This window comes from Notothenia rossii (assembly GCF_949606895.1).
Source record: "Notothenia rossii genome assembly, chromosome: 9".
NCBI classification, from domain to species: Eukaryota; Metazoa; Chordata; class Actinopteri; order Perciformes; family Nototheniidae; genus Notothenia; species Notothenia rossii.
Genome location: NC_136907.1, coordinates 61069854 through 61082953, shown reverse-complemented (window position 1 = coordinate 61082953; position 13100 = coordinate 61069854). Strand labels below are relative to the sequence as shown.

The window sequence follows — 13100 nt, the reverse complement described above, 5'->3', positions numbered from 1 at the left end:
CTTCCCCCATACTCACAACATGACACCAGTCACATGTACAGTACAGTAACAATACTACATTATATATATTTTTGTTGCAGCTTATTATCCCAAAAGCCTCGACTATAACATAAGCAAGATCTTATTTTGCCTGTTTCCTGTCTCTGTTGTCTGTGTGCAATCTCTACCAGTCACCCTGTGACCTGTCTCACTGTATAGCGTTACAGTATTCCCATTTCCAGAGTTTAAGCTAGGGCAAAGATCCCTAAAATTAGCAGGGTAAGTGTCCTGTCTCTACCGCTGCCCTGCAGCAGTGACGTTAATTGCAGTCTATTTATACTTTCAGAGTGCGGGACTCAGAAAGATCACGTTTCTGTTATGCTTTATTTCTGTGCCCTCAAGTTTAAGTCTGCAGAGCAGTGGAACGCCCATGTTTGGTATAAAGATCTGAATTAAAGAGCTGCCATTATTGTTTTTACATCCTGTTAATGTAACACTTTGTATGAACTCTAGACTAACTCTAAATTAGATATTGTTATAGACTTGGCTGCTCTGTCGGGTTCCTAGGGTTGTTATGTTCTGCTACTGCACCCATTTCTATCCATCCAAATATATTTAATGATGCTCTTAATGCAAATTCTGCCATTTTAAGCAAAAGCACTCGAGCTGAAGAACTAGTGACAACCCTGAGGCACAGAAAGAGAGATTGATTTTCAGTTTTCAGATACTTAATGATAATTTCCCATATCAAAAAGATATTACACATGTATAAAAGACACAGCAAAACCGAGTTCACCCACACATCACGGAAGCACACAGATTATGTTGAGATACTGAATTTTATTCAAGTATCTGCAACTCACTTTTGTTCTCGAGTTACCATCAGTTAAACGAATCAGTTGAGAAGAAAAAGGCAGCATCAGTTCAAAGCCTGAATGGGAGTTGTCCATTTTGGATTTAGAGCCTTTCGGTGTGCATTCAACTTGGTGTTGCTTAGCACAGACGAATGACTGACCAAACATTCATGATAACACAAGATGAACAAAAGAACAATTACAATAAGACTAAGATGCAGGAACTGCCAGTTCCATTTCTGTGAACTGCATCTGAGGTTAAAGGGAAAATTCACTCCAAACCAGAATTTACACATGATCTCAGAAGTTAACATGTGGCTTTAACCCCATAGGAATAAAACAAAAAGGGGCTTAAGCTGTTTTCTCTTCACAAAATGGACTAGTTCTGAAGATGCTTCTTTGACTGAGTGAACTGAATATCTTTGGCGATGTTGAAATAACCCGGAAGAGATGGATGCACATCTTTGGGCTTTAGTTTAAAAAGTGCTCATTCAGACATAGGCAGAAGTTTTAAGAAAACATTCATAAATTAAAAAGATAACATTTCCTCATCAAAGAGGCCGCCCCAGGTTTGAGCCAAATACTGGATAACAATCCCATGTAAATTCTGTTAATGTAGTGAATTCTTTGCTTAAAAACATTGGCTGGAATATCAACAAACTGCATAGGTAAACATGTGTGGAGACTGGGAGTGTTCGCTAAACAATAAATACAAGCTCTTTGTCCTTTCCGAACTTGAGTTCCTGATCCTTATGTCATTACTTTTGCTCGTAAATAATAAGGATAATAACTTTGGTACTTTTCATTTTGCCATCACTTTGCAGTCTGTAACGGAACATAGCTGACATTTGGCACTGCAAATTCAAACACCTTCCAATTTCAAAGAAAAATAGCAGATGGTATTCACTATTCATCTTCATGCATGTTATCTGGCTGGTTTGATCAAATGCAGTACAATTTAAACATCTTTCATACAGTCCAGCCACCACTTAACACACACCAGCACCACCAGTCTCTTTTTTAAGGGAAACAATAGGGGAAACGCATTAAAGCCTATAACAAATTGAAGTTTCACCCAGCTTTAAATAGCACTACAAAAATGTAAAGTCCATGTGCCTTAAGTGTTACGATTGAGTGATAACTGACCACAGATAGCCAGATATCTATTGCTATGGTTTGGTGTGACACAAGGTTGGTGGGGCCAGGAGCAAAGCAGGGGCCAAAAGGAGACAAAGATGAGGAGCTTGGTGTGGAGAGGGAAGTTTTTGCCAGGTCATAGTGGACAACAGGAAGAACAGTGCAGGGGTTTCTCATCAGGGGACAGTAGTGCCAGTCAGTGCAGTTCAATGAAAGCCTCCATCTCCTCAGAGATGAGTCCCCTGTAGGGCAGTCTGTGCTTTTCAATTGCACGCGCCGCCAGGCACTGAAGGGTGACGTAGCTCAGTGGGTAGAGGGCCGGGTGCCCGCTGCTCTGCTCATCCAGCAGCTCGTAGGCTGTCTTCCTCTGTGCATTTGTAGCGTCAAAGTGAGCCCCGGCTTTCATAAGTAGTGCCATAATCTCCGGACAACCGTTGTTAGCAGCAATGTGCACAGGCGTGTTGTTTTCACTGTCACGTGAATCAACATCTGCGCCACACTCCAGGAGCAGCGCTGCCACCGCCTGGGAGGGGAAGCGGCCCACAGGGTAGCGGCCCACAGAGGTGGTCTCTTTATCTACAGCCATGTGGAGAGGAGTAAAGCCGCTGCGTCCTCGAGGGTTCAGCTTCAGCAGGCGATACACTGTGTGCTTCTTCTGGTGCTCCTGCTCCGGGGTGCACTCAAGCTTCTCAAGCAGAAAGATGAGGTGCAGGATGATGGAGAGAGCTTTGGTGAACTGAGGAGCCTCTGGAGGGTTGTCCCTCTGGGCCACCGCTCTCTCCACTTCCCTCACACTTTTCACCAGCACTGTCATGAGATCGTGGAAAGTGACGCGTGTTGACAGGGTGCCTTTCGCCCGGTCTTGAAGTACAAAAGAGAAAAGCTCTGCAAAGGATAGGAAGCTGGAGGCTGTCATGGGACTGAGAGGGTCCAAGTTGCTCTGCTGCATGTCTAAAGCATATTTCCACAGGCTGATGCAGCGTTCAAAGTTGCCGGAGTCAGCATACACAGCTCCTCTGTAGCGGATGTAGTATGAGGTGTCTGGGTGGGATGGGCCCAGGATGCGTTCTCTTACCAACAAAGCCTGCATTCTCATTTCGTCAGGATCTGTGATCAAGGCTTCCAGTTCCTCTGCAGTGGTCACCTCCTGTGCACAGCCATAGGCCGGGATAGGAGGGCCAGGTGGGGGCTTAGCTAGGGATCCACATTTGTCCCCTGGTTGTCTCAGCTCCATGGCCCTTCTCCAGTACCTCATCGCCCCCAAAAGATCCCGTTTTTTGTCCACAAAAGTAGCCCCAAGGAGTTCGAGTGCATCGATTCGTTCCTCTCTGGAGGTGCGAGGCTGGTGGGCCAGATATTCTACAATGTTGGTGTGACCTGTAACACTTGCAGCGAGGAGTGGGGTCATTCCATATCCATCTCTCTCCATGCGAGCATTGCACTTTAGCAGCATCTTCATGATGTCCAGACTGCCTGACTCCGCACAGTCGTGCAGGGCGGTGTTCCCTTTGACACTCTTGCGGTTGACATCTGCACCGCGGTCCAGTAGGAACTTGGCTATCTCCTTGTGGCCCTTGTAACAGGAGATCATGAGGCAGGTATGACCATGGCGGTTGGCTACCTCCATGTCAGCTTTGTGCTCCACCAGGTAGCGGACGATCTCCAGGTGGCCGTCAAAGCAGGCAGCTCGGAGCGGCGTTGAGTTAGTTAGTGTCGCGTTGTTCACCGAGGCACCGTGTTTCAGTAGCGTCTTCACCACAGGCAGGTGACCGGCGGCAGAGGCTGCCCACAGCGGAGGAGCCCCCTCGATGGTCTCGCCGTCAAAGTTGACAGCCCCCCCGAGTTCAACATTTGCTTTACAATGTTCAAGTAGGTAGTCTGCAACTTCTAAGTGTCCGTATCGAGAGGCTATCAGCAGAGGAGTTCCTCCCTGGGTTTTCTCCTCGGCTAAAGCCTCCAGCTCCTCAGGAGTTTTGTTGCTCAGCAACTTCTGGATAAGTTTCAGCTTACCATCTTTCGCCGCGTTGAAAACCGCCGTCGGTATATCCATTTTACTGGCTGTAAACTGCCGCGTAGAGCACCAACCCCATAACCACTCGTTTATGGAAAAACTGGCGAGTGCTGTTTTAAATAACAGACAGCAGGAATCTTAGTTTGGACTCGGTTTCTAGCTCACATCTTTCTGCCATTTTGAGGGTTCTGTCAAGATGGCGTTTGTGTTTTTTGACAGGTCTATGTTTACGGTTGCTGCGAGGCATTGTGGGTGACGTAGTTTTGATGGAATTCCCTCTTTCTAAAACAGAAGGCTTTTTCCTTCATACAGAACTTCATTTCCCATGATGCATTTGACTTCAATGACCTAACAGCTGATGGGTTCGTTTGTTATGGTTGTTCCACGGGTTGTTCAGATTGACAGAGAGCCAGCTGATCCGCGGCTCACTGATCCTAACTCTCAGAAAGTACTCAATTTAGGCGGTAAATTGATTCCCATCAACAATATGTACAAACTGTCTAACACAATAAAAACAATTGACATTCGATCGTAGAGAGTGGGGTTCCTATGGATATCCCTGCAAGTGATATTCAAACAATTATACAATAATGTGTGATTAGGCTTCTGATACATAAACAGATACATTTTATTTTAAAAATGCATTTTGTGGATTTTTTTTTCCCTGCACAAAATATAATTTCTTCTAGTTACATGATGATGAAAAATGCAGAAACTCACACAAATGCTCATTTTATTGTTTATCACAAATTACCCCAAAACAAGATTTACAAAATATCCCTATACTTAATACAGTTTCAGTCATGAGTCAGGCTAAAGAACAGCTGAAATGATCAACACTGTCACCTGACACAGAGACCTCATCATCTGCAAATAATCTGCTTGCAACAGCCGAGAGGCTTCTGCAGTCATGTCACAAGAATAGGGCAGTGAATAACAAGGTGGCTGCACCATACTCCCTCATTAAGACAGGACCGTAAATATTGTTTTGGTAGCATTGTCTATGGTGGATTGAATTTAATTGTGTAGGAAAGAGAGCACAGCATTTTGGTGATTATGTTGTATTTGTGCGACTATCGGGAAGTAATTAGTTTCCCTTTAATTCCAATAGCACCTTGATAACTATCTCATCTTAAGAACACTATAACAAAGGAGAGAAGTTTAGAGCAAATAAACATAGGCTAAAGTAAGTTTATGTGGAATTGAGATGGGAACATATATGGCTGATCTTGAGGAGATCACCTTAATCTATATTACAAGCCAGTTGCCAGAATATTGACTTGTATATTGACTTGAATATTGATGTGTATGATGCCGAGACTAACATTGAGTTGAATGGGTATATTGACTTTTTCTTCTGCATCTCAGTATGCTGGCCAACATCATCACAAAGATCAGGATGGCAATAATGTTCAGTTATATCTTAAACCAAGAGATGAAAACTAACATACTCCTTGAAAAAATGTAAAATGTGTATGTAATATTTATATAATATAAAAAGATTTCTGAAATACAAAGTCAAGCTAAAACTAAGTTTGCTTAATTTAATTAGAGTAAAAATAATCTATCAGTGGAAATTCAGACCATGCGCATCAAACTACTGAAGGGTTAAAATAATTGCTTTGCTGGAAGCAAGAATGTGTGATATTGATCAACTGAACACATTTCCTTGTCAAATAGCAGATGTGATTGTCACTTGATTTAAATTCTAAATGGCCTGGGAAACACCTGAAGTTTATCTTTAGCAAAGTATCAATTAAATCTGTCAATATCACAGAGAGCTGTCCTGACTGCTTAACTTATTTGTCTACCGTTTGACCCATAGAATATTGGATTTAACACAACATCAATATTTCCAACTGTGACCTGAAAAACAGAACAGACAGAAATATTTTATTTTATTTGAACCAAGGACAAGTAAGAATTGAGAAAATACGTTTTCAGCGACTTTAATAACAGTGGGGGAAAAAAGTTGATCATGATTATAGGCTGATTTTATGTGTAATTCAGACATTATTAGACTATTCATTTTAATTGAATTGCCTCACAAAGTCCACAGAGGCAAAACTAATTACGAAATGTCTTTTCTTGTTGCATTCAAGACTCTGGGAGATACATTTAATTTAAATAAATGTATGAAGCCCAGAGATGATTGCATCCCACATGGGTAGTTGTGGTGACTTGTTTTCGTGTGGTACAAGCAATTGATATATTAAATCTATTTTTCTCTCTTTGTCAGGGTCATGAGAGCGCCTATTGCATATGGACAGAAGACGGGAGACACCCAGGTTAGTTCACCAGTCAATAAGAAATTGCCAAGATGCTTTGAATGCACTGTAGTGCTTCTAGGGTTATTGTGAGGTGTCATTCTGATGATTCACCAGTAGAGGAGGCATAAGATCCACTAATGCTTAGGCTAATACTCATTGGATCATCTTTGCCTGACAGATGTATTTGTGTGGACAATATGTTTTGTACATGTTTTCCCTCAGCCCAAATTCATTTACATTTATCATCCAAATTATTGAACATATAAATCAATACATAGCCTCACTGTACACATGACTATAGAACAGGAAAGTTTTCATTTTAGCAACGATTGTCATCTTTAATAACTATTTAAACCTCACTGGAGGAGAGCCTGCGTAGCAAACATGTTTTAAAAATTAAACAGGGAGTTTGAATGCACAGATATATAGATAATATTGCGTGCAGAGGTCTAGGATTAAAAGCTTCACATATGACACCCATGCCTGTGTCTGTCTCAGAGGTTGAAGCCTCGTACTTGTTTACAGAAGGGAAAGGTTAGGGAGCATGGAGGCTTTATTATAGATTCCTAGGGCTTTATTTTGATCCAACACAATTATTATAGGACACAAGCACTGAGAAAGAGCTGCAAGATAAAACAACATCAGTGAGAGTTTAGTGTTTTTATTCTTACATTCAAAAGCATGTCACATAACAACAATCATATTAACATAACACCCACTTGCAAAATTCATTTTTTCCAAATATAAACTCTTTCAACTACACAGAGGCATTATTATCTTCTACAGGAACGTGCAAAACCCACACGTAATATTACTACATTATTACAAAAACTACAGCTCCAACCCTAACAAGATCATCACTGCATCACAGCTGACATGATATTGAGGCACAGCATTACAATGCTCATGAGAGAACGCAACACATTATGTAACTCAATACTTCAAGAGAATACAAAAAACAAGGACAATTTCTCCACTTTGTCACATTGCTGATTGACTGGTACTCTTGGTAGTGAACCAGGACAGTGATAAAGTGGAACATTTGTATTATACAGGGGCTTGAGCTTGTCTCTTTATGTACAGTATAACACAGTGTGCAAGATTCAACTCCCTTGTCATCGGTAACTTTTACCCTGCCCAGTATTTATCACATATGTTCAGCGTGATACAAGGGTAGCCAGAGAGAGAAGAATGGCCCCTTAAGATTTGGAGCTACTTGTTTTCACCCACAGTCTTGACAGTGGCTCCCTAGAGGCCTGCCAGCAGCTCACTGAGCAGCACTTCCCTTTCTCCTAGAAGCACATTTCTCCTCAGACTGGTTCCTTTGTTCACTACCTTAATCTTTATGGCCAGGCTCTTTACTTGTGCCTGGGACAGCTCTTCAAAAAAGAAGTCCTCGTTGAAAACTGGATTCCTGCTATTCTTGATGATGGTGCTTCTCTGTTTTTGCTGCTTGCCAGGGTTCAGGTAGAGTGCCACACAGCAGTTGATGCTTTTAAGGTCCGTCTGCCTGTCATAGAGGGCCTCGGCTGTCAGCACGCGCACCCTCAGACGAGATGCCTCTGGCTCATAGTGTGTGCTCAGCCTCAGTGACCCCCCCTTGTGGAGGTTGATGGTGTGCTCGCGCTGCAGGAGGTCTAAATCTGCAGCCCTTGAGCTGCGGCTTTTACATCCACGAAAAGCTGGAGAGGGGGGGCAGCGCAGGCGGCGGCGCTGCATGTTGGGACTATTGTCTGCTGAACTGCATTCATCAGTGGAGAGAGAACTGTGGCGTGCCAGAGAGCGCTTGGCACGAGACACCTGGGGGGAGAGACAAAAAGGAACTGGTAAACACACATAAAGTAGCCTCATGGTGAATCAAGCAAGGAAAAAAACTTGTGTAACACATTTCAGCTTCATGGCAGCCATTCCCAATACACACTTATGCTTAAAGGGCCTGACCTTGGCTTGTGTCTCCTGGGTGATGGAGCGTAGGAGAGAGGCAGAGCGGGACAGGAGAGGGGAGGTAAAGGGGGACGACTCTGCTGAGGAGCAGGTGTCGCTTTCTCCACCGCTAAAATAGCGGTAGGGGTTGGAGTCAGATGGGGCCAGAAGGGTTCCCCCATGGGTGCGCCTCTGGGAGTTTGGGGAGGTGAGAGGGCTGCCCGGGTCGCTGTGGAACAGGCTCTCCTTGCGGCGGGTGTGAGGAGACTCCACCAGGGTAGAGAAGCCATAGGAAGTCTGAGCTTTGGGGACATACGGCAGAGACATTGCAGTCTGTGACTGAGGGTCAGCATTCGTGTTGACACTGGCCCTGTCCCCAGATCCGGCACCTGGCTCATCAGCACTCTCTATTTGGATGATGTGGCGGTTGGCTGACCTCTGGAGGTTGCGTGTGTCCCCTCCCAGGCGTGAAAAGAGGCCGGGGCTGCTGGGGTTGTTGCTTCTCCGAGCTTTGGGGCTCTGGCTACAGATGGCATGGTCAGACACAGAGGGTCGTAATGTGGAGCAGTTCTTAGACTCTCGGATAAGAGACTCCTCTGGTGGGCAGCAAATAAGTTTGGGGGGGATGAAGAAATCAGGGATCTTTCCTGGAGTGAGTACGTTGGCATAGACAGAGACAGGAATGGCCTGTGTTGTGTGTGGGGACTTCGATTTTGTCCCACTGCTCTCCACAGAGCTGCGGAGCTTCTCCAGAAGCCACATGCCCACTCAGACGCCTCCGCTCACAGTTAACTCTGTTGAAAGAAAAGTGATGCGTGAAGAGCAAAAAAGCAAATCAAACGATAATAAACAAACAAACACAAGAGAATTGCAGCTTAGTGTTGAGGTTTACTAAATATCTAATCAAAATGGAAATGTGTTGCAGTAAACAATATTTTGAGACATGCAGCAACAGGTTACAGCAAAAGAGAGGACTGAAGGTTAAGGTGCAAACAATTATTTCAAAATGTAGATAATGAAGAAGTTGAGCATCTCCAAAAAGCACTTTAATCCAATGTGAAATCAATGCGCAAACACGAGATACAAAATAAATAATCGTCTAAGTGTCCTCTAAACGATTTACACGATCGTTATTAAGATATGTTTAGTCTTCAACGAAGTCAGCTTCTGTAGCAAATCAATCTTATTGTTATTTAAATCACTTTAACTTGTTGGAATTACAATTGATAATTGATAGTCGTCAATTAAATTAGCAACGGCGAATCTGAATAACTTTGTTCATCAAACAAAGCATCACTAACCTCCTCCGCGTCCTTCTAACATGAAATATACCAACCTGTTGGATGTTTAACTATTTTTCTCCGACAATGTTCCGCCTCGCTGCGCTTCTCTCCAAGTGCTCTGTGCGTAAAGGGTATTTCTCTGTTTGTTCCAAATCGTTTGCCAGCGGTAAAAGGCTGCTAGATCAGGCACGCGCGCTTTATAAGACGGGGTCTCTGACTTCTGAGCCAATGAGAGGGTTGGAAAGGCTCCCCATGGTATTTGCCATTAAACTATTCCCTGTGCAGGCACGGGAGAACAACTAATTTAAAGGCTGTTGTTTCATCAACCACAAAGGCTTTCAAATTATGTTTTCATATCTCACGCCTCATTGATTTTTAGAGTGAGCGTCATGCTGATTTAATTATTCGTTCACGTTACTATTCTATCGTATTGTTATCTGTAGATGGTGCAAACAGACAGGTACCTTCATTTGATTTCCTGGTGGCAAACTGATAATGATGTGGAGTGACAATATGCTTTGTTCATACCCTCACATCATTACCAATTAAAGTGGAGCAGAAATCTTTAGTCTTTACTCTTAAGGAGAGGATTCTGTACAGGCAGTGAACAGAGTAAAGTGATACACATGACAAAGACATTTTTATCACATTGGAAAATAAATCAGTTATCTTAGGTTGCTAGCCAATGCCTCTGTTTAAAAAAAAACCTTTACTGCAGTGCAATACTCTGAACTGTAAATAAGCCTATCAAATCATTATAGCTCCGGAAAAAGGAAAAAATCAGCCTGCTGTGCCTTTGAAGTCCCCACACTTGCTTCCAGTTGGTTTGGGGATTGTTTCCTAAAATCGCAGTATTTGTCCATAAATCTTGTCATAGACGTGCCACTGACTTTGATACACTGCAGGGTTTGTCCTTTGTTGAGCTGTCACATCCAAAGAATATCAGCTGCTTGCTACACCCAAAATGACCAGAGACCTGCAGGGAAGCTGCCGTCTGTAGAGTTGGACCCAGTCTCTGGAACAGACTCCCTGTTCATCTGAGGACATTGGCATCCAATTAGGTGTTTAAACTCCCACTGAAAAGTCATCTTGTAACAAATTAACTTATTAGCTGATATTAAAGTGTTTTGGTAATTGAAATGTTTATCTTTTTACATTTTTCTTTACAATTCCCTGTTCCAGCTTCTCTAATATGATTTTACTTATCTTTCTATTATGTGAAAGTAAACTTAATGTCTGGGTTTTGAAGAGATTATTTGAAGGGCTTAAAGGTCCCCTATTATACTCAGTGGCGTTTTCTCCTGGAGGCCAAGGGAAGCCAGGCTTCCCCTGTTTTTTCGGATTGTAGTTATAATTTTAATAAATAAATAAAAACACTTCGTTTAGTTTTGGAAATTCTTTGTTGTGTGTTGCTGCCGGCCCGTCTCTCCCCCATTCTCATTGAGTATTTTACAAAGAGTGAAACAGCGCCCCCCTAGATGTTATGGTGAAACAGTAGATTGCACTCTCTGTTGCGAGAGGAGGCCAGCCGAAATAGAGAGGCGAAGTCACGCCCATCTACTTCCGGTCCATGGGACCCCGGAAGCGAAAAATTATACATTGAATTCAATGGAGAGAGAAAACGTATCTTTTTATCCCGTTTGAATTGTGCCACGAACTACACCTATGATGTTTGTCAATCTTAAACAATCATTTCCATGTCAAAAAAGTCAAATTTTGTCGTAAAACTGTTGAAATATAAGACTATGAAAGATACGCGACTACAAAGACTACAAATCCCAAATCCCATTCTGGGTCGCGTATGTGATGTCACAGGCGATAATGCTCCAAGTGGTTGAGACTCGTAATTAAAGCGAAGAAGAAGATTTCATAACTGATTTATTACCTCCAATAAATATAAGAGATTGCTCCAATAAATTCACTTTTACAAGATGCCTGTGTGCTTTGTACCATGTTGTAATCACAAAAGTGATCATACCACTTGCTCGTTCTATCGCTTCCCGTCTGATGAAAGGACCAGCAGTCGCTGGATCAGACATATCAGGTAATATCATAGGTAATATGCATGTTGTGCATGGAACATAGTCAAGTTAGCTACCTAGCTAGTAGCGACGAGTAGCGAGCACGTTAGTTAGCATTACATTACTTAGCCTTGTCATTTTTAGTAGCCTTACCATGAAGTTATTATTTTATTACATGAAGTACACCAAAATGTTAAACAGTAAGAGTAGTCATCATGGTAAGTATTTCGTGAAACATTTGAAGAGTAGCCTACTGCGCCCTCCACCGGGTGCTAAGGAAGCAGTTCAGGGAGAGTCGAAGGAAGGCAGGCAGGCAGGGAGCTTTGCATGACATTCTTCTGGACATGTGTCATTGTGATGACAGTGAGGGTGAGTCAATCTGTTTGTTGGAAAGACAGTAGTTGAGTGATTACTGAGAGAAAATTATTAAAAGAGATAATTATTCAGTGTTGTTACTTTAAATTGTTGTTACTGACCTTTTTCTCTTTTATTTTCTTTACCTCACCTGTAACTGCCAAGACCCTGAGGAACATGCACACTGACCTGCTCTGGCAACCTGATTTCCACTGTACGTAATAGTATTTGGTTATAGTATATTATTTATATACATCAAAGGCACAATGCACCCCCCAGAGACACACATGTATTGAGTGTGATATTTTGCATAGGTCATGTGAAATCATCTTTACATACTAGAAAACTGTAGGAGCGGCAACTTGTTTTGAAATTGAATTTTTAATATCCGATAATAAAGTTGATCTGTTTTCTTTATTCTTCTCTCTTCCCAGCTCCATCCATCACCGTTCTCTGTTCCTGCAGGTCCTGCTTGCTAATCAATGCTTTATTTTTTTACACAATTACAAATAAAGTCAATGTATTTTATGACATGAAGTTGTGCTTCATTCTGAGTCAATAATAAATTCATTCTGCCTTCAACTGCAAAATGATTGTGGACTGCACCAACATCCATGTAGCTGCCCCCAGTAAGATGAACCAAGCAAAGCTGACACTCAACATACAGCTGTGCTCATAAGTTGACATGAAGAATTTGTGAAATATTGGTAATTATTTGGAAAAAATGACTGACGATGCAGAAAACTTTTTTTATTTAGGAACAGTGGTCAAGTGAAGCATTTATCACTACATATGTGTCACACTTAAAAGGCCAAACACACTGGCCAAACACACCTCGTTTACAACTCCCCAGTTGACAGCCATGACTCCGTCTAAATTGCATGGAGTGGATGAAAGTCCCGACCTCAGCACAGCACCAAAATTGCTGGCTGTCAACCTGCCCTGCCTGTGTAACTGCCACTGAGGATTTGTCCGCTGTCCTATGGTGGCTGTCTGGATGGCAGCTTGCTGATCTCTGCTCAGTCACATTGAGGCAAGAATTGCCTCAAGCCCACGACCCCCATGCTCCATCACCAGCTCCGGCATGTTGAAAATGGCCTGATGTTGAGGCTGCAGCTCTGGCTCAGGTGACAAAAGCCATGCCATGCCACGCTGCGTCCCTCAGTGCAGACCTGAACCAGTCTACTTCCTCAGTGGCGATGTCTCTGGCCAGTGGGTTGTATGTCTCTTCTTGCTGTTGGTAGAGTTGAGACACCGGCTGGACTACT

At 42.8% G+C, this 13100-nt stretch overlaps 2 protein-coding genes across 2 annotated transcripts; both read right to left on the bottom strand.

The window, feature by feature from the left end:
- Positions 1–799: 799 nt before the first annotated feature.
- Positions 800–4201, bottom strand: fem1a (fem-1 homolog a). The gene has a single exon (XM_079648078.1). The coding sequence runs from the start codon at positions 4018–4020 to the stop codon at positions 2167–2169; it is 1854 nt and encodes a 617-aa protein (XP_079504204.1). The 5' UTR covers positions 4021–4201; the 3' UTR covers positions 800–2166.
- A 2695-nt stretch (positions 4202–6896) lies between these two features.
- LOC307017626 (C2 calcium-dependent domain-containing protein 4C-like) lies at positions 6897–9637 on the bottom strand. Its single transcript, XM_079647269.1, has 3 exons — positions 9511–9637; positions 8193–8968; positions 6897–8051 (listed from the first exon to the last, which is right to left on the bottom strand). Exons 2-3 carry the CDS (start codon positions 8934–8936, stop codon positions 7500–7502), a joined length of 1296 nt encoding a protein of 431 aa, XP_079503395.1. The 5' UTR covers positions 8937–8968; positions 9511–9637; the 3' UTR covers positions 6897–7499.
- Positions 9638–13100: the final 3463 nt, after the last annotated feature.

Excerpts from the sequence above, each read along its gene's own strand:
- fem1a (XM_079648078.1), bottom strand. The coding sequence starts at position 4,020 with ATGGATATACCGACGGCGGTTTTCAACGCGGCGAAAGATGGTAAGCTG.
- LOC307017626 (XM_079647269.1), bottom strand. The coding sequence starts at position 8,936 with ATGTGGCTTCTGGAGAAGCTCCGCAGCTCTGTGGAGAGCAGTGGGACA. Across the intron at positions 8,052-8,192 it reads CCCAGGAGACACAAGCCAAG|GTGTCTCGTGCCAAGCGCTC; the intron begins GTCAGGCCCTTT and ends CTCTCCCCCCAG.